Source organism: Ascochyta rabiei, chromosome 15 (assembly GCF_004011695.2).
Source record: "Ascochyta rabiei chromosome 15, complete sequence".
NCBI classification, from domain to species: Eukaryota; Fungi; Ascomycota; class Dothideomycetes; order Pleosporales; family Didymellaceae; genus Ascochyta; species Ascochyta rabiei.
In genome coordinates, this window is record NC_082419.1 from 550,389 (window position 1) to 575,230 (window position 24,842).

Below are 24,842 nucleotides of genomic sequence, written 5' to 3' on the forward strand. Positions count from 1 at the left end.
ATGTATAATACAACACTGTACAATAGTGTACACCGTTGGCGACAAAGCGCCCCATCCTGAACGCCCTCTATGCATTAGTGTCGCAAGGACAGTCGTTCATCTTGTTCATGCTACCTTCTCAACTCTCCTCGACCACCTCAAGGCAGACTTTGCGCGCAGGCGCAACGCTACTCCACCCGCAGAACTACTCTACTCGTCCTTGCTGATGCCCATAGCGGCCATGCGCCTCTCCTCCTCTTCTCTCCTCCTCTTGTTCTCCAAATTTCTTGCCTTCAGCCTCTCCAGCTCCTTCGCAATCTCCTCGCGCTCATATGGAATTCGGTGTGTCTGCTCGGGTTTCGGCCAGAAGTCTGGGACCGAGAACTTGCCGTCGAGGTTTGTGCCGAAGTAGTACATGATGCTGATCGGGAAGAGAATATACATGCCGAACTATGGAGATGTCAGCCCAGAAAATGATGGGGGCGGAACAAGAACGGACTTTGGCAACTTCGAGGTTAGGACCACCCATTTTGGCGCGAATGTTGGAGTATGGAGGAATGCAGAGTGTGGGGTTGCGCAGGCGTTGTAGTGTTAGTGGACTGATGAGGTCGAAGATATTTGTGGAGATCGTTCGGAAGGAAGTTGGAGATGGCCAATCGATAAGCGCGATCGCGCTTTCCACTTTCGCGTCTTCACGTGCTCGTATCTCCTATGTGGATCTTGCCATCAGGGGAAGCAAATCTACTTGTATTCTGCTTGAGTCTGTGGTACCACGTCCTTCAAGGCCTCTATCATCTGCACTAAGGTGTCCCCTGGTTGTAAGACTGCGTCGGCTATTGACCGCTGATCAGCTCTCCGCATTTCGATGAGCCTCGGCTCCATCTATCTGATCTGACGTTTGCGACTCTCAACTTTAGGTTCCTACACAACACTATATACAGCGAAGCTTGATAGTTGGTGAACTCCCAAACTCATCAATTGAACCCAAAATACCCCCAACATGTCCGAACCAGGCATTCTCGTCGAGTACAAGGGCAAAGTAGCCATCATCACCCTCAACGTTCCTAAGAAGCTCAACGCTCTCAATGGTGACCTATATTACCAGCTTGCACGCGCCATGAATGAGGTTGCCGCCCATGATGAAGTCTTCATTACTGTTCTTACCGGCAAGGGACGCTTCTTCTCCGCGTGAGTCCCCAGATCTACCCATGATAAGCACCAAGTGTGATCGAGGAATACAATTTGCAATTACCATCAGTCATACTAACAATACCACCCAGCGGCGCGGACGTAGCCTTCGGCGCTGCCCAAAAGTCCTCCACCGATATCGACGAGCGCCAAATGTGGCTCAAGAACTTTGTCTCCAACAACCTGCATATCACTCACGCCTTCTACACGCACCCCAAGATCCTCGTCACCGCTCTCAACGGCCCCGCCGTCGGCCTCAGCGCTGCTTTGATTGCCTTTTCGGATTTCATCTACGCCGCCCCGCACGCCTACATCCTGACCCCCTTCTCCTCGCTCGGCCTTGTCGCCGAAGGAAACGCATCCTTCGCATTCGTCAAGCGACTGGGGATCAGCAAAGCCAACGAAGCGCTCATCATGTCGAAACGAATTTCCTGCGATGAGCTGGTACAGACGGGCTTTGTGAATAGAGTATTTGACGTTGGGTCGAAAGACAGCCCCAAGTTCCTGGAGGAGGTGCTCAAGGAGGTTGACGACAGACTAGGCGATCACTTGAATGGCGAGAGTTTGATCAAGATCAAGGCACTGATCAGGAAGCCCGATATGGATACATTGGACCGTCAGGGTGTGGAGGAAGTGTTTGGTGGGTTGGGTCGGTTTTTGAAGGGCGTGCCGCAGGAGGAGTTCAGGAAAATTGCGAGTGGAGAAAAGAAACACAAACTGTAGAAAGTCCAGATGTGATTGAAGAGGAGCGAAGAAATTCCGGGGTTTGGATGAGCTTCTTCTTGACACTGTATCAGATGACGAACAAACGGCTCCTTCGATAGTTCGTAACGTGGAATTTCCATGTCAATTGCTGACACTCAATTCAGGGTTTTACGAGTGCATGACCAACCGCATATCTGCTCAAGAACTCTCGTTGGCGAGCGGTAGTGATGTTGTGTGCGCCGATGATTCGGACAGTCTGTTGTTATCCCCTCTAAAGGACTGAAGCAACCGCCTTCACGTATAGCTTGTTTTGGTCGTAACCTCGACAGCACGTGGAAGTGGGCCCTTCAGCCCTACGGCAGATCCCGCGTCTAACCGTCGTGAAGTGTTCTCCGATTACGGTCAAGATATCCCCGTCCACGCCTTGGCGATTGATGCAATCCAAGATGGCAACTCCAAACAACATCCCACGCATCACAATCCCCAGCCCGTCGAAATGGCCACACCGAGGCTCCCCTTCCTCTGGCCCATGCTATGGAAGCCCTCAAATGCGCCTCGGATTCGCGCCCGCGCCCGCGCGCCCCCTTCAAAGCGCTCTCTCGCAACAACCGCATACCGCTGCGTAGAAGCTCCTATCCAGCGATACGGCACAGCGCACGAACCGGCGCCATACCTGCGGGAAGAGCTATCGAAAGCAGACCCGACGCCGCCCAAGATCCCGCACGATCCGGCCAGAGATGTGGAAGAAGAGGACGACGAACACGAAGCCCACATACCGACCTCGACCCCCTTAACGCCAGGCCAGACTAGCTCGATAGAAGACACGCCCCCAGCATACGCACCGCCCGCAGCGCCAAAAACCGGCGACACAAAGCCCCTCGACAGCGTCCTCCACATGCCCGGCCCCTCGGAGGAAGACCACAAGCCGCCACACCTCAAAACGCCGCCGTACGTGCACCACTTCGACACCTACGGGCTCGTGCAGCAACTGTCCAAATCCACCTACAGCGCGCCGCAAAGCATAACGCTCATGAAAGCCGTGCGCGGCATCCTCATCGAGAACATGCTCCTCGCGCGGCAAGGACTCGTGAGCAAATCCAACGTGGAGAACGAGACGTACCTCTTCCGCGCAGCGTGCGCAGAGCTGAAGACGGAAATGGGCAACGCGCGGCGGGGGGAGGTGGAGCGGATGCGCACCGAGCGGGCCCAGCTGCAGCACGAAGTGGACATTCTGGGGCAGAAGCTCGGACAGGAGACCGGCAGCGTCAAGGACGAGCTCAAGGGCCTTTTCGACGATCGCAGAATGGCGGTGAGGCAGGAACAGAGGAGTATGGAGACAAAGGTAACCTTCCTTCCCTTAATCCCCCCCCAAAATCTTCCATCTTTCATCTTTCATCTTTTTCCTTCCTTCTTCTTTCCTTCCCTTCCCGCTACCAACACCCCACCACCTAACACCCCCGCGCCGCAGATCCAAGAACTCAACTACCAAATCACAATCAAGCTCAACTCGGACGCGCGCTCCGAAGTCGAGGGCCTCCGCTGGGTGCTCACCCGCCGCATCGCAATGGGCATAGCCGCGCTGGCAACCATGGTCGTGATCCTGCTGCAGTTCAACTCGAGCCGCAAGCACGAAGCGAAAGAGGGGGTGGCGAAGAAGAAGAGGGAGGATGTTCAGCAGAATACTGGCGATGCGGGTGGTGGTGGTGGTGGAAGGGCGAATGGAGGCAACGGAGGAGGAGGAGGAGGAGGTGGTGGTGGTGGTGGAGCAGGGGCGGAGGAGCAGAGGTTGGGGATGAGTGGTATTACGGCTGTGGGGAGTCGGGCGCAGGATGAGGCGCTTGGGGGGGAGTTGTTGGCTACTGAGGGGGTGAGTTTGGGGTAGTCGTGTATACAACAAGAACAATACAACACTGTCGTGAATGTGAAGAAAATTGCATGAAAAACTACTTCTGAGAATGGGCGATGCGTGGTTTGGGGTCGAGTGGAGACATGTGCTATTCTCGTTACTATACACTACGAGCCACGCGCTCCTTCTCCTCATCTTCTAATCCTGAATCCATGCATGTCCACGTACACGTCTTGCATGAGGGCCAAAAAACTTTTTCGTGAATGCTCAAGCACCCAAACACCGTGCGATGCATCCCAATACCGCCATGGGTTTAAAAACGACAAACTTTTGTGGGTAATGATAAATGGGGGTATATGTAAATGCGAGACGCGACTCCAGCGGATAACGACGACCTTGCGGTTGATGTGGTGCAGAATCACTGGTCGTGAGAGGAGCTGCTGATGGAGCTGCGACTCGTGCCTTCAGTGATGAAAGTGACAATACTGGAGCGCTGGAAAGGGGACGCGATGCCGTTCTGGTCGCGGGAGGTGGGGCTGGACAGAGCCTGGCTGCCACCGACGGGTGATGCGGGCGTGGACGTTGGATGCTGGTCGCTGATGCTGCCGCCGTATCGTTCGCGCAGACGCTTGATCTCGCGGAGCCGGTTGCGCCAGGACGAGATCTGCTCGCCGCCTTCTCGCTGGAACCAGACGTCGGAGAAAACGCATGCGTTGATGGCGATAAGACGACAGTAAGCGGCAATGTGCCTGCCACCGAGAATCTTTGTCTCGGCAGCCGGAGAGATATCAGGGAAGCCAGGTTTGGACATGACTTGCACCTTGTAGTAACGATCTTTGCCATCGGGGTCGGCGTCGATGCGACGGTCCACGAAGCTCGCCCGAGATTCTGGCGAGATGACAATGTGCACGTAGTTGAACGCGCCTGGGAAGGTGTCGAAGTTGTAGGGTAGACCGGAGTCGTTGAAGATGATGTTGACAAAATCGTTGCCAATGTGACGCTTTTTGTTTGGGTATGTCATGTCGTCGTTGGGGTCTGTTGGCATCATGGTAGTGATGTGGTACACCAGCTCTAAGCATCTGTCGCGCCAGAGATAGGTGAACTCTCCGTCTGCGTCGCCGCGGGTGTCGAGACCACCGGTGTTGAACTTGGCATCCTTGAGACGACACAATGTGCCTAAGCCGCTAACAAACGATGTGTAGGCAGGAGAGCCAATGTCATTCATGAAAATGTCACGCTCATTGGTTTGCCCTTCGCCTATGTAAATGACACCGACTTTGTGGCTATCGATTGTTGCCGTGCGATCGAATGTGGCAATAGCACGACGTGTCATATCGTCGTCTGGCAGAGCAACGGTGGTGTTTGTTAGATCCAGAGGCGCGTAGAAGCTTTGGAAGATGTCTTCTGGCAGTATGCCGACATAAGACGAGGAATAAAACGCGTCAGACGCAAGCCCGACCGTGATTGGCACTTGATGGCGCGGAGGCGGTACAAGCGACGGTCGCAGCGTAAAGAAGCGTGTTCCACACTGTGATGGACGAGTCAGCATTGAAAAGAGTCACCTGTCACAAAGTACGTACCGGTCGACGGGACGTGACCTGAGAAACACCCGTTCTTGCTGCTGTCTCGATCGTCAAGAGGCCGTTGTTCACGATCCATGTCTTCTTCCAGACCTCGCCGTCGCCTGGTTTCGAGAAGTTCTCATTGCGTACGGTATGATCCCGATCCGTGTAGGCCACCATGTTCATAATGTCCACAATGACCTGACCTTGCTCTTCCATGGTATGTCTCCCCGAGCTGTCCACGGTCAAGAGGTTCTTGGTAATCCATGGGATTTGCCTAGGCCGATCTTCCATCTTGAGTGCCATGAACCAGAAGGTTACGACATGGAAAGCCAATGAGTATAGATAATGGGGCAAGTCTTCTTCGACAGCGTGTGACCGTTGGGAGCCGTTGTCCGACGTCGGTGTAGGTTCTCTAGCCGGGCCGCTGTGACGCAACGAACTGTGGCCTCTCTGTGACAGGCTCGGCATGGCCGCGCGACTGCGTTGGTCTCTGATATGTTGCAAGTAGCGGAAACACACTCCAAACACAGTCTTGAACTCTTCCTCGCGGAAATTCTTGTACAGCTCTGGCAAACGGGCCAAGGAGGTAAGAAATTCTAGGATGTGAATTGCAGTCGCGGGCTTGGTTACAATCTGAGACATCTTCTGGATGATGGTGTCAAGAGACTTGCTGACAGACAGAGGAACCTCGAAGCAGCAGACGGACAAGGCGTGGATGCACCACTTGGAAGTCTTGTCCCACTGCACGATCCCTTGCAAGAACGCCTTGACAAGGTCATCCTCTTCGCTCTTCTCGAAATACTCGTGGTAGCTGAGGATGACTGTGAGGATGTGGTACAGGCACACTGCTACATCGGCCTTCTTGAGTAAGGTGTGAGGTGGAGGCTCGTGGAAGCTGTTGTTGCGGACTTGCTCGCAGAGGACGTTCCTGAGCATTCGTAGTTGCACTACGCAGCTTCGCACCAGAGCCTGATTCGACAATTGAGGTCCTAGGTGGACCAAAACATAGCTGTACACCTCCCAGTCAGACGGTCTCTGCAGCAATGAGATGATCAGCTCCAGCCACAGTGTAATCTCCATGTCATGAACGTCATCGCCGAGTGGATATTTGCTGGCATCGATGTGAGAAAACACGACACGACTAGGCTCGGAAGTGGGCTCTTCAGGCAGGCCTTTGGGCCCTGGATACATCCACAAAGGGGCGATCGGCTTCGATACACGGCCCGCTGTAGTAGTCGCACGACCGTTTTGCCGATGGAGGGAAGCATGTGGACTAGAGCCAGAAATCTTGCGCCCTGAAGATGCATCTTCGGATCGTGCGTGATCGTTCAACACAGACCCGTCGGTCTTGTCAGTGACAACGGCAGTTTCTTCCGTGCGACACAGCTCGGCAGCTATCCGCTCACCTTCCGAGGAGGCATTGACGGTAAGAGCGTGGCGTGAATCGGCACGCAATCGGAAGAGCAGCCTGAGCGCGGTCAACCGCGAATCGTTGTCGTACTTGTCGTTGCCTGCGATTCCTCGAATGGCGTTGTACAGAATGCGTGTCTTTTGCGCCGCATGGGCAACGTTTCGAATGAAGAGTCGTACAAAGGCCACGGCTATAACGTTACAGTGAGAAGGGTCTCCTTGATCAGAGCTCGGGAGGAACGCAGGCGATGATGACCATGGTTGAGAGGGGTTTGCGGCTGCTAGCCGTGGCTGGTCCAGTTTCCTCTGTAGCAACTGCATGACCTCTGAGAATCTGTCCAGCTGCGCTTTGTCGGCAACATCAACAGCAAAATCCACAAGCGCTTCCAACACTTGAACATTGCCCTCGGGTTCGATCCTGTCGAGCAGTATCGCAGCGCTCTGAGCAGCAACGTGCGTTGCGCAAAGTTGCTCCACCGCGTCGTAAGCGTCCCGGAGTGTCTTGATTGCCATTATTCGGACAGCGTTTGGCCTGGTCGCATCGTGCAAGGTTGCAGCTGCCACGTTACGAGAAGCGTCTAACCAGGCGATGTTGGAAGGGTTCAGGAGTCGCTCCTCGGCGAAATACTGAATCATCTTTTCTGCGATGGGGTCGCTCAGGCGGTTGGCGCAGTGCAGGAACAGATCCATGACGGCGTTTTTCTGCACATAGTCCATTGCGTTGCTTATGCGATCGAGTTTGACCAGTAGTCGGAAGATACAGTCGTCTTCGGTTCGACGGACGGCTTCGAACCTGGCAGATGGCACGGCAGGATTGTCGGCATGTGGACCGAAGTCTTCGTCGTGGCCTCCTAGAGAGGGGACTTTGTCCGATTTTGCTGGTCACGTCAGTATATCGCAGAGTTGGAGAAGAGGAAGGAAACCCACCAGCTCGCGCGCTACCATTCTCCAACGCGGACTGTGGCAACCCATGCGTGTCCTTGCCCGAGGCAGTTGGGTTCTCGGTAGATCCGGCCATCTTTGCGCGAAATCGGTCTTCATCACGCTCAGCGCAGACACGAACAATGTCTAGCATATCGGTCAGGTCTGCCTCGGCAAGCAGTGCATCCGTCATGGCTTCTTGCGCCAGTATAGAGTCGATGAGGTCGATGACGAACTCCTCCTGTGTGGCGTGCGGCTCTTTGATGGAAGCTTTGAGGGCGGAGAAGATGAGCGACATGGGAACCTTGGGCAGCTCGCTCTGTCCATCTTTCAGTACCAGCAGCTGCAGGACCTGCATGGTACCCCTGTATAGGCTGCTCTGTCGGTTCTTGATCGATGGGCCGTCTCTGAGCGTGTGCAACAGCGACATGATGGCTGCCTGGCCCACGTGCGACTTGAACAGGTTGCTCAACGTGTTCCAAGTCTGGTCCCGGAGTCCAGCCATCTGGCGGTGAATGGCGCAGAGAACCTCGAGACTCGGCTTGAGGGCGTTGATTGGGACGTGGACGTAGGTGATGATGGTGTCGAAGAGCTTGATGCAGTTCTCCATGTCGCCTTGTTGGGTGGTGTTCTGGCAGATGTACATGGCGCGTTCGAGGATTTGCTCGAGATTGTTGTCGGTGAGGATCCTAGCGTTGAACTTGCAGACATCGGTGGCGTACTGAAAGATGCGGCCGAGATTGTCGGTCTCTGGCAAGGGGTGGTCGACGCTGCGCTTGCTGCTTGCTTTCCGGTTCGAGCTGAAGGCGTCGCGGCTGGCTCTGAAGCAGGCATCCAGGGCGTTCAGCACAAAGGGCACAATGGCGGACTCGCAGGCAGCAATGTTCTTGCCGCCGCTTGTGAGGGTGGAGATGATGTCGAGGCGCCATTGGAAGCATCGTGTGGTGCGGGTGTAGGCGGCAGCGTCGAAGATGAGGGTGCGCTCGACGGGGGTCAGCTTGGGGTCGAGGGAGATGCTTCTGAGGAGCTTGAAGCCTGGCTCGGCGACGTGGTCGGGCTGGCTGGGCAGGATCAGGTCGCTCGCCACGGACCACAGGGCGAGCACGTTCTGCAGGGGGTATTCCTCCAGGATGGCGCATATGCTGTCGACGGCATCTGCTCTCTCGGCGAAGGGACGGGTCTTGTCCAGCTGCGCGAGCAGGCGTGGCAGCTCGGGCGGGCCTCCGGTGACGTGGGGCCTGGCGGACTCGGCGGCGACGTGGGTGATGCGCTGCAGGCTATCGGGGCCGCTCGCCAGGGAGGAGGGAGGCAGGGAGCCGACAGACAGCGCACGCACGGGGTTCACGGGCGGCGGCGGCGGAGGGGAGGGGTCGGCGCGCGGGCGGGTGCCGGTGAGCCTGCGGAAGGCATTGAGGATGTCGTAGGACGAGGCACGGCGGTCGTGGTCGGGGTCGGCGGGGGGAGGCATCGGGCGCTGGGGAGGACGCAGACGGCGAGGGCTACGCTACGCTACGGCGCGGCTACGGCTACGGCACGGCTACGGCTACGGCACGGCTACGGCTACGCGGACGGCTGCAGCAGCGCGGGCAGGGGCGGTGGTGGGCGGGGTTCGCGGGTTCGCAGCAGGGGCGCAGACGCTTGGTGTCGGTCATGGCCCATGGACGAGCGTGCTGTGCGTGTGCGGGCGTGCGGGCGTGCGGGCGTGCGGGCGTGCGGGCGTGCGAGTGTGCGATGCCAGACGCCGTCTAGGGGCGCAGGGCAGACATGGGCGGCGGAGGAGGCGGCGGCGGCGGGCGCTGAGGCTGGGGCTGCGCAGCGGTGCAGAGGGGCAGAGGGGCAGAGGGGCAGCCGTACAAAGGGGCAGCTGTACAAAGGGGCAGCAGTGTAAAGGGGCAGCAGTGCAAAGGGGCAGCAGTGCAAAGGGGCAGCAGTGCAAAGGGGCGGAGGTGCAGCGGTGCAGAGCTGCAAAGCTGCAAAGCTGCAAAGCTGCAAAGCAAAGCTGCACTACCAGGCGATGGTGTTAGAGCCAAAAATCTGGGGTACGCTGGGACCGTGCGCTCTACGTGCGAAGTGGGGCGCGCCGCCTCACAACCGCCCAAACATTTCACATTCCAGCGGGAGCTTTTTGCACCTGCACGCTCCGGCATCGTCCTCTCCCCTGCACCGGCCCCCCTCTGCACCGGCCCTCCGCTGCTGTCCCGTCGTCGCCATGGCCGCCGACATCCCAACCCTCTCCAGGCTGCTCGAGGCCAGCCTGGACCCGCGCCAGAACAAGCAGGGTGCGTAGCTCGTCCCCTCTGTTGTCTGTTTACGCCGTGTCCCGCAGTGCCCCCCTTCCCCCCCGCTGCATGCACACCCCCGTTCTTCCTTCACACCCCCCACTGACCCCCTCCAGCCGAGCAGGCCATCACCCACGAGCAGGCCAAGCCCAACTTCTCCCTCTCCCTCCTCCACATCGTCGCCACCGACTCGGCCCCCGCCACAATACGCCTCGCCAGCGCCCTCTACTTCAAGAACTTCATCAAGCGCAACTGGGTCGACGAGGATGGCAACTACAAGCTGCCCCAGGACGAGGTCGCGGCCATCAAGCGCGAGCTGCTCGGCCTGATGGTCTCGGTCCCCCCCAGCCTGCAGGCCCAGCTCGGCGAGGCCATCAGCGCCATCGCCGACAGCGACTTCTGGGAGCGCTGGGACACGCTCGTCGACGACCTCATCTCGCGCCTCACCCCCGACAACTCGACCGTCAACAACGGCGTCCTGCGCGTCGCACACTCCATCTTCAAGCGCTGGCGCCCGCTCTTCCGCTCAGACGACCTCTTCACCGAGATCAACCACGTCCTGTCCAAGTTCAGCACCCCCTTCCTCACCCTGCTCCAGAACACCGACACCCTCATCGCACACGCCCACGCCGACCCCGCCGCCCTCAAGAGCGCCTTCACCACCCTCGACCTCATCATGAAGCTCTTCTACGACCTGTCGTGCCAGGACCTGCCCCCCGTCTTCGAGGACAACGTCGCCGCCATCTCCTCGGTCCTCCACAAGTACCTGACCTACGACAACCCTTCGCTGCACACCTCCGAAGACGACGAGTCCGGGCCGCAAGAATACGTCCGGGCCGGCATCTTCGAGGCCCTGATGCTCTACATCCAAAAGTACGAGGATGCCTTCGGCGCCCACCTGGCTCAGTTCATCGAGACCACCTGGAACTTTCTCATGACCGTCGGGCTCGAGACAAAGTACGACATCCTGGTCAGCAAGGCGCTGCAGTTCCTGACCGCTGTCGCCTCCACACAGCACGCCGAGAACTTCAACAGCCAGACCGTCCTCGTCCAGGTCATCGAGAAGGTCATTCTGCCAAACCTGACCCTGCGCGAGTCGGACGTGGAATTGTTCGAGGACGAGCCGATTGAGTTCATCCGGAGAGATCTGGAGGGCTCCGACAATGACACCCGCCGACGAGCTGCCACCAACTTCCTCCGTCAACTCATGTCCAAGTTCGAAGGCCTCGTCACGAGCACCTCCCAGACCTACGTGGACGCCTACCTCCAGAACTATGCCCAGGACCCTGCCAACAACTGGAAATCAAAGGACACGGCCGTGTACCTCTTCACGGCCATCGCAGCCAAGGGCACCGCGACGGCCGCCCAGGGTATCCTCAGCGTGAACGAGAACGTCGACGTCTTGGACTTCTTCCAGAAGCACATCGCCTCCGACCTACAAACACCCGACGCAGAGGCCATCCTGAAGGTCGACGCCATCAAGTACCTCTACGTCTTCCGCAGCCAACTCTCCCCAGATCTGTGGCGAGCGGCGTTCCCCCTGCTCGTCAACAACCTCGGAAACGACAACTACGTCATTCACACATACGCTGCCATCGCCGTCGAGCGCGTCCTGTTCATGACGGACGACAACCGCCAGCCCATCATCCCCAAGGGCGACGTCGTAGCGTCGTCCAGAGACCTCCTGACACATCTGTTCAAGCTCATCACCAAGAACTCTGCCCCCGAGAAGATCCAGGAGAACGAGTTTCTGATGAAGTGCGTCATGCGTGTGCTCATCTTCATCCGGGACGGTGTGCTGCCCATCTGCGAGAACATCCTGATGAACTTTGTCGCCATCATCAAGGTCATCAGACACAACCCTAGCAACCCGCGATTCCAGTACTACCTGTTCGAGGGCCTAGGTGCCCTCATTCGCTTTGCCGCGCCAAGTCACCCTGAGGCCTTTGAGACGAAGCTCTACGAGCCCTTTGCGACGTGTTTGCAGGAAGGCGTCGAGGAGTTCTCGCCGTACATCTTCCAGCTCTTCTCCGCGCTGCTCGAAGCCAACCCGTCAGGCCAGTTGACCGACTACTACCGAAGCCTGTTCTCCATCATCATCCAGGGTGCCGTCTGGGAACAGCGCGGCAACGTGCCTGCACTGGCTCGCCTGCTCAGCGCCATGGTCACCCGTGACGCGCAGCGCATTGTCAACGACAAGCAGATTGAGCCGATCCTCGGTATCTTCCAAAAGCTCGTCTCTACCAAGGCGCACGAGCTGCATGCCTTTGAGCTCATCGACGCCGTCGTCACCTACGTTCCGGCCGAGGCTCTGCAGCCTTACTTCGTCACCATCCTCCAGCTGATGCTGCAGAGGTTGTCCAACATGAAGACAGAGAACTTCCAGCAACGCTTCATCGCTTTCTACCACCTGGTCTCTGCGCGACAAGACAAGGGTCTGGGTGCAGATTTCTACATCAGTGTCACTGACCAGGTCCAGCACGAGTAAGTGATGCTACGGCTATTCTGCAACTGTAGCTAACCCTGTGCAGCGTCTTCAAGCCCATCTACTTGACAGTCATCCTGCCCGACACCCAGAAACTTGCCAGACCCACGGACCGCAAGACTGCCGTAGTCTCCTTCACCAAGACGCTTGGAGAATCTCAAGCCTTCGTTGACCGTTACCCCAAGGGCTGGGGCCTGACCACACAGCGACTGCTCGAGCTTCTTATCAACCCACCTGTGCCTTCCACCGCCGATGACCTGATCCCAGATGCAGATGTCGACGAGGTTGGCTTTGGCGTTGGCTTCACCCAGCTCAACACATGCAAAAAGGCGCCGCGCGACCCCTTCCCGGAGATCACCGACGTCAAGCAGTGGGTTGGACAGTACTTAAAGGACGCAAACAGCCGGCACGGTGGAAAGATTGTGAAGCTGGTGCAAGAGAGACTGAACCCGGAGCTGCAGCAGGCTCTGTCATTGTATCTGAACTAGGACGATTCGCGTACTGTTGGTGTTGGAAGCGACCGGCGCTGAAGTGGATAGACGATTGCCAATGATATGATACCAGGGAAATGGTGGAGTTTTGCTAGATGGCATAGCGATTCGCATCAAAATTTACTGCTTCAACACGTGGCTCATCCAATCTTACGTGCCGTCAGTTGTCGAGAGAAGCGGCTAGAAATTCGAGACGACATGACGAATCATGTACCTTCCTAATCGGGCAACGCGCATGTCGTCTCTCGACATCAAGGGCGTGTTCTGCGTGGTGGTATCATCGTGAATGACAAACACTAGTCTTCATTCTGACTCAAACTTGGGATCACCATTGGTAAAAGGGTTCGAAAACCTCATTGCATGCAGCGCCTACACCGATCCATTTCAACATTCGTCCACCTCCGCAGCACCAGGACTACTTCATCATCAACATTCACCTCCAACCCCAGCACACCAAGGTCTTGCAAAACCATGGCCTCTCCAAGTCTCCCGACCACCAGAACAGAAGCCCTGTACCAGAAAGATGGACATTTGTACACGCACTCCGCGCCCATATCGTCTGTGCAGCCACTCTCCTCGTTACCACCAGAGACGCAGGGCTTATTCAAACCGCCTCCTGAAGGAGACCCGTACATTCTAACCACGCCGCAAACCATCTTCCACGCGCAAGGCGGCGGGCAGCCCAGCGACACAGGGACGATATCGTCCGGCGAGGCGGTGTTCAACGTGCATCAAGTGCGGCGCGTGGAGCCTGCGATTCTGCACATGGGGACGTTCCACAGCGCCGCGACCTTGTCCACGGAACGCGCAACAGACGAGAAACAGCAAGAGCCCGCGCAGCAACACATCGACGTCCCGAGACGGGTGCTCCACAGCCGCCTCCACACGGCCGGCCACATCCTGGGCCTCGCCGCCGCCGCCCTGAAGGAGCAAGGTGTCCTCCCCGCAACCCTCGTCGATGGGAAAGCCTCGCACTACCCCGGAGCCGCCTTTGTTGAGTTCAGCGGCCTGATCCCCACCGACGCGAAACCCGCACTGCAGGCCAAAACCGACGAGCTGGTCTCCCTCGACCTGCCCGTGCGGATCCACTTCTGGGACGAAGCCCGGGCGCGCGCCGAGTGCACGGGGGTGCTGGAGAGCTTCAAGCAAGACGAGGACGGGGTGAGGGTGGTGGAGATTGGCGACGCTGGGAGCTATCCGTGCGGGGGGACGCATGTACGGCGTACGGGGGAGTGCGGGAGGGTGGTGGTGCGAAACATAAAGAGGCAGAAGGGGGTCACCAAGGTGAGTTACGAGGTGCAGGATGCGTAGGTGTAGGAGGGGTAACTATATTCTCAGTAAGTCTGCTTAGAGTATTCTAGATCTGCAAAAGGGGTAGTGGGGTAGAGGTAGTTGTAAGGATAGAGCTGTCAGTTAACAGGTGTGGTTGCTAGTTAGAATAGAAGAAGAGGTTTTATTATATTTAATAAATAGTAGATAGTGTAATATAGTGTAGTAGATTATATAGAGTTAAGAAGGTAAGTGTATTCCGCAGTGAGTCTGCTTAGAGTGTTCTAGATTGGTAGAGTAGGCAGTAGGGTGAAAGTAGTTATGAGAATAGAGCTGTCAGTTAGTAGGTGTGGTTACCAATTAGAATAGGAGAAGAGGTATTATTGTGTTTAATGAACAGTGGATGGTGCAGTGAACGCTAGATGAATGCAGTGCAGTCCGCGTGCAACTTGCTTGCCAGGGAGATACGTCGTGGCGGCTAAGAAGAGGACAAAAAGGACAGAGTGCGCGGCTCGTCTTAGCAGCAGCCTCCCCAGCCTTGTTGTTTGCCTTTCTTCGCGGCGTCGTTCATACCCAGGCTGATGCCAGCACGGTTGCCGCCTCCCGCCCCCGGACCTTTCACGCCACTTCTCCGGTCGTTGAGGTCGTATCGCCCGGCCTCGATGTTCTGGTAGATCCTCTCTGCGACTTCCAAGAAAGCTCTCTCCACGCCCTCTCCGCTCTTAGCTGACGTCTCCACGTACTGCATGACGCCGTTTGCCTTGGCCCACTCCTCGGCCTCCTCTCGCGTGACTTGTCTCTTGTTGTCCGCCTCTGACTCTGACACCGTCGACGAGGCTGCCAAATCACTCTTGTTTCCCACTAGGACCACGACGATTCCCTCTTCGGCGATCTGTCGCAGGTCGTGCAGCCAGCTCGTCGCACTGAGGAAGGTGTTTTTGCGCGAGATATCGAAGACGAGGAGAGCACCGGATGCGCCTCGGAAGTAGCTCCTCGTTATACTCTTGTAGGTCTCCTGGCCGGCTGTGTCCCAGAGCGAAAGCTTCATGTGCTTCTGCGCCGGGTCCTTTTTCGACGGCGAGGGTGGAGGCTCTGTTTTCGAGGGGTTGTTGATGCTCAGTGAATGCGAGGCGGGTGGTCCTACGGGCACGATGCGCGATCCAAACTCGACACCGATCGTGACATCGTGGTGGGGTGAGAAGCGGCCTTCACAGAGGCGGACTGTGAGCTGTGGGAGTCAGTACGGGAGGATGCAGCTGAGCGTGGTGGCTACGCACACTGGACTTGCCGCAGCCCGAGTCGCCCAGCGACACAATCTTTGCAATGTAGTCCCACGGCTGAGCCATTTGCAGGGGCGGGTTCCGCAGAACGGGGCGTGGAGTCTGGGGAGACTTCAGGCGCAGGCTCGTGCTGTTGCGCCGAGGAATCGGGACACTTCCTGGGCCTGCGAGTGTGGGCGCTTGTCGCAAACGTAGAAGGCGCAGTGATGCGATCCAAAGCAGCTCAAAGTGTGCTATGTGTGGTGGGAGTCGGCGGTCGAGAGGGTGTCGATTGCAGGGTCAAGAGGCGTGGCCTGCGATGCGATCATAGCTCCTGCCGTGCTTGCTCCACAGGGGCCTGGAGAGGTCCGTCTGGGAGGTCCGTCTGGCGCAGGCAAACGAACGGGCATGTAGCACACAACCTCGACTTCAGACAGATGATGCAGGCCACACAACAGGGAGCGAGACTGCTGTTCCAACCGCTGGTCCGCCTGTTGGACTGGACGGGAACGTGTCCCACACCACGCCTTGCCTCTGCTCGGAGGTGCCCGCCAATAAGTTCAGGACCACCAACAGGCGTTGTAGATGGTCAAGACATGGAATTACGCAAGCACGCAAGCACGCAAGCAACTCCCCTCGTTGGCCTCATCGCCACGAGTCCTGAAAAGGAAGAATGCTGGCCCTGTCTCGTGACGACGATGCAGGACAGACTCCGGCAGAGCGTGACGTTGAAGACAACCGGTGATGCATAATCGATAGCAGTAGCGCGTGGCTAGGCCCGGGAGTCAATGGCGTAGGTGCAGCTGCTGAACGCAGGCGGTACCAGACCCCACAGCTCCAATCCCCATGTCGTGCGCCTCTGCTTGCCTCTCTACCTGAAGACTGAAGTACCGTGTTTCCCAGCTCCCTGTTTCCTATTCTTCCCCAGCAGCCACACGCGCCACAGCTTGCAAACAGCCGCATGTCTCTCTGCTGCGTCATCCGCTTGCTGCCTTGTTGTCCGGCTCCCGCGCTGCCTCACTGTCCGGCTACCGCGCTACCGCCTCACCGACAAGACCCAAGCTCGACCCCAAGGCTGCACCCGCGTTCGAGGCGCCAGGCAGGCCGCGAGAAGCGTGAGAAGCGTGAGAAGCGTGCGACGCTGCACAGGCACCAAATCACTCGCTGAACCACCTCGCCCGCCATGTTCTCCGAATGTAAGCCCCCTCGCGCCTTATCAGGTACATGTGACAGCTGCCGGCGCCTCTGTCTCGAGTGGGCCCTGGAGCTCGTGTGACTGACAGGCGTGCTGCACAGATGCCTCCAAGTTCCTCTCCCAGTCTCAGTCGCGGCTGTCACTGGGCCAGCCCGAGTCGACGTTTGCCCGCAACCCTTCAGACCGCCAGCGTCCCTCGTCGCGCGCCGCCCAGGCCTACCTGCAGCGCCGCAACATGCCGAACCCGTACAACTCCCAAGCCATGTCGCGCTTTGCCTTTGCATCGCGCACCTCCAACGCCCCTGCGCCGCTCTTCTACTCCGCCACCGACGACTTCCGCGAAGAGGACGACCATGTCGAGCACGACCGCGAGATGGCCGACCACTACGCCCTCCAACGCTCGCGGCGCCAGTTCGGCGCAAGCAACCTCTCCGAATCCTCTGAAGTCGACGACGACGGGCTCCACCGATCGGACCACACCTTGGAAGCCGACCGCGACGAGAACGATGCGCCCGACTACGGCCTAGGTAGAGGCATCAAGAGCTCCTGGAAGGGGGACAAGCCAGCACGGGGGAGATCGACTACCCTCACACGACTCGACGACGAAGAGCGAGATTCGAGCGTGCCCCTGTCCGAGTCAACAGAACCGAGCAGCAGGGGGAACGGGAGATTGGTCGATGTAGAGCTGGCTTCGACAGCGAGAGGCAGTATCGAAGAGCTGGACAGGCAAGAAGCATTCGATCACAAAGACGATCCACCGCCGTCCTACCAACAATTCCGAAATATGCCGAGAAACAAGCGCCTTCGCAGTCCACTACGGACCACCCTACCTGTACCGCAAGAAACAGACGAAGATGTGCTGCTTGAACGTCCGCGATCCATTAGCCCAGACCGTCAGACCGTCCCAGATCTTGTCCCTGAAGACATGACAGCACCCCCAAGACACAACTTCTTCTGGGCTGAGCTGTTCGTTATCGTACAGTGCGCCATGATTGGCATATGGTTCATCTCCTTCCTGCAAGAGTCGCCGCCTGGGAAGAAGAACCCACTCGGAGACACAGTCTATACCGTTCTCCGGTCCTCTTTCCACCTCATAGGCGTCTACTCATTGGTATCCGTTGTTGTTGGTCTACTATGGTTGTCCCTGCTACGCTCGTTTGCCCGACCTCTAGTCTACTTGATGCTTGTCGCAGTACCGGTCATCTCCTTCTCCTTCTGGCTGTATCCGTTCATTTCGAGCTTGAAGGGCTCGTGGCATGGAAACAGCACACAAGACAAGGCAATGCGCTGGCTCTCATTCGGCCCGCTCATACTCGCCATTTTCTGGATCTACACAGCCTTCAAGGCACGACACTCGCTGCACAAGGCTATCGGCATGCTCGAGTTCTCGAGTGACATCCTCAAGTCGCAAGCGCCCCTCCTCATGGTTGGCGTTGCAACACTTGCCGCCGTGATGCTCTGGTCATGGCTCTGGATCCTGATGTTCACTCGACTGTTTCTTGGTGGCCACTTTGCAAGCAATAAGTCACGCTGGATCGTGGACGCCAGTACTTGGTGGCTTGGGATTGCTTTCTTCCTCAACTACTTCTGGACATTGGGCGTCATTGCCGGCGTGCAGCGAGCAACAACAGCAGCAACCGTTTCCCAGTGGTACTTCCACCGCAACACGGCGCCCACACCACCAGCCTTGACTGTTGTGCAAGCCTCGCTCAACCACGCTTCGTACACCATGGCTGGCACCATTTGTCTCTCGACCCTGATCTCGCTTGCAGTGCGACTGCCCCTCATCGTCCTCCCCCGACGCATCGCCGGCATGATCGCCATGTGCGCATACTCCGTTGTGCCCACCCCAATCGCCGCCTTGACGAACCCTCTCACCCTGACTTTCGCATCGATCCATGGCGTGCCTCTCAACCAAGCCGCGCGCGGTCTCTCTCAGATGAATTTCATCTCAGCAGCGTCCCCAACAACCACGCTCGGCCCAAGCTCTTTCAAAAACCACGGTCGACCTTCACTCCAATCCTACCGCCTGGCCAAGCTCTTGCTGCACGCCATCCGCTGGGTCATCACCATAACGCTTGGTTTCGGAGGCTGGGTGTCGACCGCAAGAATGCTGCAGATCGGCAACGAGACCGTGCCGTACAAAGGCAGTCTGTACGCCTACATAGTGGGCATCATCAGCGCTGCAATCGGCTGGGGCGCTCTGGGCGCCATGGAGGGCGTTCTGGGCGGCATTTTGGACGCCGTACTCGTCTGCTGGGGCAGCGAGGTCGGGCGAGACGGCCAAGGCGAGGCGCGATACTGCGTCGATGCTGGACGACTGTTCGACGACGAGGTCAACGGACGCGGAAGGGGCCGATTCGAGGCGTGAGTCATTACATCAAGGCGCATTTCGGTGTTTATGGATTCCCCGGCGTTGGTAACCTACTACACCTACACTTAGAACTGGATACGCACGGTGTTTTGGGTATATCCCTGATGGCTTGCAGCAGTCCTGCCCCCTCTTGCATTACCTTGTTAGTTTGCGAATTTATCCTTGTTTTATTCCTGCTATATCTTTAGTAGTGTAGGTAACTTAGTAGTTAAAGATTCCCTAGCGTTGATAACCTACTACATCTACACTACAAACAGAATACGCACGGTGTTTTGGGTATATACCAAATGGCTTGCAGCAGTCCTGCTCCCCCTTGCATTACTTTGTCAGTTTGCGAATTCGTCCTCGTTTCATTCCTGCCATACCTTCGCTGGTGTGGGTGAAACGAAGCCGCAGACGCTTCGGCTCAAGCAGGCCTGATATCTACGCCCTCGAATCCGCACTCACCACCTGGCGCACAAACACACAGCACTCAACCTGGCCCTCGGCGAGTCTGGCCCGGGTGGAAGTGCGGAGGCAGTGGCGCGGGTAAGGGAGCTTGGGGCGGAGCAGATGCGCATATGATGGCTGCGGTTGCTGAGTCGTCTGCTGGAATGGTAGGATGGGGGGTTGACGGGGTGTGTTTCCTTTGGTCCATGGAGGTTCTAGTCTGGGGGGTTTTTTTTTCCGGCAATACTTGTACGTTGAGACCAAAGTTCAATGCATCAACACATTGAGTGAGAAAAAATCAACTGACATGCGCATATGTACTTCGACAACGTAACAACGCCCTACTCTTCAACCACCCTCTTTGCAACTATGATACATGGTTCCCGCGCATGCCACGATCTCAACTTTGGCTCGCCGAGTACATCGCCACCCTGCAGTAGTGTCTGCGTACTGCTCCTTGGCCTCGCCACATCTCTGCTCTCTCCCTTGAGAATCTCCGCCTCGTCAATCGTAGCGCCAAACTCAAATGTCCCGCTGCACAGCGCGACAACGCCCAGCTCCGACTCGACAGCCTCGCCGGGTTGTATGACGGCGAGCTTGGCCTGCAGCACGCCGGACCACGAGAGTCGCTTGTCCAGTTCTAGCGCGAGGTTGTGCGGCAGGCCGGCGAGGTAGGGTTGCAGTCTCAGCAGCGGCGAGATGGGGCGCGGACTGCGGTTTTGCACGCGCGTTTTTAGCGTCAGGAAAGTGTCGACGGGGGCATGGAAGCGTGCGGCACCTAGCTGCTTCACCGCTGCGTTGTCTTCGTGCGGATCGGACAAAGCAATGTTCATATCCACTGCTATATCGTCGAGTCTGATGGCCTCGACCATGCGCGCTGAGAAGCGGATGCTGCGCAGCTCGATGGAGCCATGGCGGCCGCTGCCTTCTTCTGCCCAGCTCCCGCGCACGAATTTCAATAGTGCTTTGCGGTACCAAAACGCTTCTCTGCTTGCGCGCTCGGTTTCGGGCGAGATCTTGCTGGTACTGACGACGAATTGGCGCTGGTTGGCTGGGTTTAGTGATGGGACGGCAGCGTGGGGGTCCGGGAGGTAGACGCGTGGAAGGACAACGACACAGCGATGTACGTGGCCGGGTTGGATGACTTCGGTGACGGTGTAGGCGTTACTCCAGTCATCATCCTGGTCATCATCCTGGTCATCGCCGTTGTTTGGTGTTGATGGCGGCCGGACCTCAAGAGTGATGGAAAGCGGGTTGGGCCAGGAGTTGCGGAGGTCAAGTAGGAGTAGGCAATACTCGTCGTCGTGGCCGAGGGTGCGCATGTGCTGGAAGAAGGTCTGGAAGTGGCTGCTGTTTCTGTCTAGCAAGGCAGACGTTGCCGTCGCCGTAGAATTACCCGGCTGTTTGTTCCGGCTGAACCAAGCAAAATCGTCAGATAGCGCTACGATATCAGGGCGCTGAAGCTGAACACTCGCGTTGACTGTGATCGATATGGGTACGGACAGATGTCGAGTGAAGAAACGATCTTGTACCTCGGATCTTCGCTTGCCTAGATGAGCGTAGTTGATTTGAATGGTAGCGTTGGTGAGGTGAGTACGACCGACGACTTCAATGGTGAAGCTCGCTTCTGCACCGGGTGCGATATTGAACGACTCCTCCTCGTCATTCTTGCACCAGCGCAAAGATGGGAAATGTGCTAGTTGCACCTCCAGCTCGTGCAGTTCGGCAACGGGAAGTCCTTTTTCTGTAATACCCGCCTGCATCGCCGTTGTTGCCGAGTCCTGGAAGGTTACGTGAACAAAATCAACTGCCGTGGTCTTCGAGGTGTTCCTGACCGTCACAGTAAATTGTTTGCGCTCTCCTTCAAGCACCATGAGTGCTGACTGAGGTAACGATACCTTGGAGACTACAACAATAGGCTGGTCAGGGATGACATTGAAGGTCAACGTTTCCGGTTGCGGCGCAGAAAGTGCTTTTCTTGCAACCGCAGGGTCGACTGCGGTCGAAGGTCGAGAAGCTGGGGCTCCCAGACATGCTTTGAGACCTATTCTCTTCATCTTCGATTCTCGTGTCGGCCTCCAAGGCTTCGAGAAGATAGGGAACAAACGCTCTCGGCACCCAATGACTTTGATGTAGCATCCGATGACCTTCATCGATCCTGAAGAAAGCGCCTTGCCGGTGATCTGGAACTTCTGAGTCCGGTAAGGACCTAGGAGGAAGTGTTCTTCCTTGCCAACGAATTCAAGACCATCCGCAGCAATTCTCAACGACTGCACCTCAAGCTCGAAGTCGTACGGATTCTGCAAGGCTAGAACAAAGCGGTAATCTTCGTTGGCGACGAGGATGGTCTCTGATGCGCCGGTCTGTGGCTTCTTCAACCATGGGTTGTGGATGAACGGGCCCTCTTTGCCGGACGTCGCCAGCTGTAGCTCCGCAGAGCGATGCTGTGTTAAACGTAAAGGCACGGGCTCCTCCAAAATGAAAAGCCCGCGAAGCAAGAAGTCATCCCAGTATTCAGTCTCCATATGTTGCAAGCCAAGTTTGTTCGCCGCTGCAACAGTGCGAGATATGTTTGAGAACAACCTGACTTGCTCCTCTCGTGGCAGCGAGACGAACACATCAGTGCTGTTTGGCCTTGGAGCTGTTCCCGGTCCTGCAACACGAAGCAGCAACGCAGTAAAGTGAAGTACCCCGCTGAAGTCCGGCAAAGCTTCGCAAAAGTTCAAACACATTCGCAGAACCTCCAGCTTCAAGCTCAGACTCCCAAATGATTTCAGCGTTGATATCTTCAAAATATGATCAATCAGCCGTTGACTAGTCGCATCGTGGGAAGAGTCCAATATTTCTGAAGCTGGAGCGTCGAAATAGGAACCTTTCGAGTTGGGTATCCCGTATATCCGCCCCAACAGGCCAAGGAACTCGTCGATGCCATTCTCCGCCTCGGCCTCTCCAAAATTCAAGGCACCAGCACCAGATGGGTGCCCACTCAACATGTTGAGTGCAGTAAGTCCAGCAGCAGGATGGACGCCCATCTCTGCTGCGCCGATCTTCCGAGCTTGGACCAAGCCCGGTATAAGTGATGTAATGAACTCCTTTATCACAATAGCTTTCTTCCGCTGCAAGCCCAAGGAAGACAGCACAGATGCAACGCCAGCAAGTACTAATACACGGTCTGTTGGGTTCATTCCTGATGCCTCTACAGGGCCCGGCAGCGCTCTGAATAGCATCGTTGCAATATCGTTCCGTGTGGGATGAACACTCAATCTCGGGACCGAGAGCCTTGGCTTCTGCACGAACGGGGTATTTCGAACCAAGTGTTGAAGAGCATCATAATCAAGGTACCCTGCAGAGAGGTTCATAGCGGCTAGAAGCTTAGAGAATCTGATGACACATTCTGAGAGCGCTAGTGGCGGCATAGCTTCGCCTGCAAAGTTCGCCGCTCGACTGTACATGTTCAAGATCATGTTTACCAAGTCTGGGAGTAGATGATTGAGGCTCTCGAGAGCCACCTCGTGACTAGAAGGTCTTCTCGGTGCAGACATTTCAGACACGCTGTTCGATGGCGTGTGGTCGGGCGATTTAGACGAAGATGATTTGTCGTATATGGGGAAGCAAATGTGAGGTATCTGGTCCTGTAAGCGATGTCACTAGTTTGGCATACAACAGACTGACTTGAAAATCCATGCCCGACCATGCAAATAGCAAGAGGCACACCATGATGTTCTCCAGAGCTTTCGCTTGCCACAGGTGATCACTGTAAGCTCGAGCTCTGGTAGCACCGTCGGTCAACTCCCTCATAGCCTCATGCCAGTGCCCCGCACACATGTACAGAGAGCCAATTACGATGCTCACTCGTCCGCGTCCCTTATTGCGCGCACGCTCTCCAACACCACCAGACCCGAAGCCTTGGATAGAAACGCGGTCAGAGCTGGCATCTTTGGCAAGCTTGGCAGACGTTGTGCTATTAGAAGGTGGGGAGTTTGGGGCGTTTACGCCTGGTATTTCATCAAAGGTCGTCGGAGGTGTATGAGTTCCTTGCGTGGATGGCGAACCAGTTCTTAGATCGTCTGTCGACAACGGGCCCCCGGATGATGATGGTAGCACGGGCATAGACATGCGATGCACGTCTTTTGACTGTGCACCAGAGATGGGTGACTCAGGTCTGCTGCCTGTGGGAACTTGCGAGTTTCGCCTCGGAAATGGAGAAGTGCCAGAGTCTGGACTGGCCCAGCTAGGAGCGTTATCTGCCGATCCGCTATGTGACGCGGGCGATGCAATTGTCGGCAGAGCTTGCATTGATCTAGCAAGCGTCGTCAACTCTGCCAACAGCGTTGAAGTCAGATCGCACATGATAGTCTTTAAAGTGGTGGTTTTAAGCTGCGCCATTGGTGGCACTACAAGCGTCTCTTGGGGCAAGCGCGGATGCCGAGATTGAGATGTGGATTCAAACAACATAATGCTGTGATGATAAGCCTTTGGAAAATTCTCTTTGAGGATCTCAGCTGCCGAGGATAGATCCTGTGCATTCTCGTCGTCGGCTGCGGGCTGGACAGGTGAGTCGTCTCCATCGGCATGTGGCCCGTCCAGCCATGGATATTCAGTCGCATCTGCGATTCCGATCACCAGAAGTGGCTCCCGGAATTGTTCAAGGGGTGACAAGGACAGCTGTGATGCTGAAGGCAGTGATGTTGACAGATCATACAGAAGTGTTCCATTGGGAAATGCTAAAGGAGAGAACATATCTGCACAACGCCAAGATCAGTAATTGTTGGCCTCAGGCGCGATTTCAAGGGCTCGTACTCCTGTCTGGCCGAGGATCGGGGCTAACATCTCCAAGTCGGACAAGAGAATGCTGCCGCAGGAGGTCGACAAATGCTAAGAAGCGCGAACGCTTGATACGGCCGACGGGGAGAAGCTGCGCTTTGATGCGCGCAGGGGCAATGAAGTCCATCGGAGAGAGGGGCTCGGCTGCCATCGCCACATTGGAGCCTGTTGAGTGACTTGGCGGCCGAGGAGGATGAATGCTACCGTATGTCGCGAGTGGAGTTGGCCTTTTGATGCATCGCGAACCGCTCGGTGAACGGTAGTCGGTCAATGAGATTTGGCTACATGGCGGTCACAGCCCAAAAGGCAGACTAGGCCTGTTTCGCTCACTAGCCGGCTGAAACGCCACTTCTTTGTCGCCGTGTCAGAAACGGCGGCCCTTGTCTTGACAATCACTGCATCGTTCTCTCGTCTCTTCTTTGAGTTTTACTCTCGCATAGCGTTGCATGATTAGAGGCTTTGTCATAGCGCTGCTCGTGCGTTCTTGTTATTTCAGCGCGCGGTCTTGCCACAACCACGGTTAAGACTTACACAAGCGACCTAGACTCTTCCTGATACTTGCTTGACACAAGGTCCCTCTACACCCAAATATCTGCGGTTGCTGCAACATTTAGAGATCGCTA

The 24,842-nt window shown here is 56.7% G+C and overlaps 9 protein-coding genes across 9 annotated transcripts, besides 8 other annotated features; 5 read left to right on the top strand and 4 right to left on the bottom strand.

Annotated features, from left to right (window-relative positions):
* Positions 1 to 189: 189 nt before the first annotated feature.
* EKO05_0008635 (uncharacterized protein) lies at positions 190 to 508 on the bottom strand (the record flags this gene model as incomplete). The annotated part of the gene is made up of 2 exons (XM_038941739.1): positions 190 to 429; positions 479 to 508. The coding sequence occupies 2 exons, from the start codon at positions 506 to 508 to the stop codon at positions 190 to 192; spliced, it is 270 nt and encodes an 89-aa protein (XP_038796173.1).
* A 471-nt stretch (positions 509 to 979) lies between these two features.
* EKO05_0008636 (Delta(3)-Delta(2)-enoyl-CoA isomerase) lies at positions 980 to 1,890 on the top strand (the record flags this gene model as incomplete). Its single annotated transcript, XM_038941660.2, has 2 exons — positions 980 to 1,167; positions 1,260 to 1,890. 2 exons carry the CDS (start codon positions 980 to 982, stop codon positions 1,888 to 1,890), a joined length of 819 nt encoding a protein of 272 aa, XP_038796174.2.
* Positions 1,891 to 2,368: 478 nt separating this feature from the next.
* Positions 2,369 to 3,754, top strand: EKO05_0008637 (uncharacterized protein; the record flags this gene model as incomplete). The annotated part of the gene is made up of 2 exons (XM_059637344.1): positions 2,369 to 3,214; positions 3,341 to 3,754. The coding sequence occupies 2 exons, from the start codon at positions 2,369 to 2,371 to the stop codon at positions 3,752 to 3,754; spliced, it is 1,260 nt and encodes a 419-aa protein (XP_059493327.1).
* Positions 3,246 to 3,299: a tandem repeat.
* Positions 3,566 to 3,669: a tandem repeat.
* Positions 3,755 to 4,136: 382 nt separating the features above from the next.
* EKO05_0008638 (Tuberous sclerosis 2-like protein) lies at positions 4,137 to 9,082 on the bottom strand (the record flags this gene model as incomplete). The annotated part of the gene is made up of 3 exons (XM_038941645.1): positions 4,137 to 5,246; positions 5,299 to 7,571; positions 7,621 to 9,082. The coding sequence occupies 3 exons, from the start codon at positions 9,080 to 9,082 to the stop codon at positions 4,137 to 4,139; spliced, it is 4,845 nt and encodes a 1,614-aa protein (XP_038796175.1).
* Positions 9,083 to 9,111: 29 nt separating this feature from the next.
* Positions 9,112 to 9,179: a tandem repeat.
* A 113-nt stretch (positions 9,180 to 9,292) lies between these two features.
* Positions 9,293 to 9,337: a tandem repeat.
* Positions 9,338 to 9,381: 44 nt separating this feature from the next.
* Positions 9,382 to 9,433: a tandem repeat.
* A 136-nt stretch (positions 9,434 to 9,569) lies between these two features.
* Positions 9,570 to 9,609: a tandem repeat.
* Positions 9,610 to 9,823: 214 nt separating this feature from the next.
* Positions 9,824 to 12,866, top strand: EKO05_0008639 (importin-alpha export receptor; the record flags this gene model as incomplete). The annotated part of the gene is made up of 3 exons (XM_038941576.1): positions 9,824 to 9,893; positions 10,010 to 12,377; positions 12,425 to 12,866. 3 exons carry the CDS (start codon positions 9,824 to 9,826, stop codon positions 12,864 to 12,866), a joined length of 2,880 nt encoding a protein of 959 aa, XP_038796176.1.
* Positions 12,867 to 13,340: 474 nt separating this feature from the next.
* EKO05_0008640 (uncharacterized protein) lies at positions 13,341 to 14,180 on the top strand (the record flags this gene model as incomplete). The annotated part of the gene is made up of 1 exon (XM_038946585.1): positions 13,341 to 14,180. One exon carries the CDS (start codon positions 13,341 to 13,343, stop codon positions 14,178 to 14,180), a length of 840 nt encoding a protein of 279 aa, XP_038796177.1.
* Positions 14,181 to 14,320: 140 nt separating this feature from the next.
* Positions 14,321 to 14,374: a tandem repeat.
* A 281-nt stretch (positions 14,375 to 14,655) lies between these two features.
* Positions 14,656 to 15,484, bottom strand: EKO05_0008641 (uncharacterized protein; the record flags this gene model as incomplete). Its single annotated transcript, XM_038941670.1, has 2 exons — positions 14,656 to 15,366; positions 15,416 to 15,484. The coding sequence occupies 2 exons, from the start codon at positions 15,482 to 15,484 to the stop codon at positions 14,656 to 14,658; spliced, it is 780 nt and encodes a 259-aa protein (XP_038796178.1).
* Positions 15,485 to 16,003: 519 nt separating this feature from the next.
* Positions 16,004 to 16,027: a tandem repeat.
* Positions 16,028 to 16,580: 553 nt separating this feature from the next.
* EKO05_0008642 (uncharacterized protein) lies at positions 16,581 to 18,963 on the top strand (the record flags this gene model as incomplete). Its single annotated transcript, XM_038941619.1, has 2 exons — positions 16,581 to 16,593; positions 16,694 to 18,963. The coding sequence occupies 2 exons, from the start codon at positions 16,581 to 16,583 to the stop codon at positions 18,961 to 18,963; spliced, it is 2,283 nt and encodes a 760-aa protein (XP_038796179.1).
* Positions 18,964 to 19,736: 773 nt separating this feature from the next.
* EKO05_0008643 (uncharacterized protein) lies at positions 19,737 to 24,370 on the bottom strand (the record flags this gene model as incomplete). Its single annotated transcript, XM_038941635.1, has 3 exons — positions 19,737 to 23,021; positions 23,068 to 24,137; positions 24,196 to 24,370. The coding sequence occupies 3 exons, from the start codon at positions 24,368 to 24,370 to the stop codon at positions 19,737 to 19,739; spliced, it is 4,530 nt and encodes a 1,509-aa protein (XP_038796180.1).
* Positions 24,371 to 24,842: the final 472 nt, after the last annotated feature.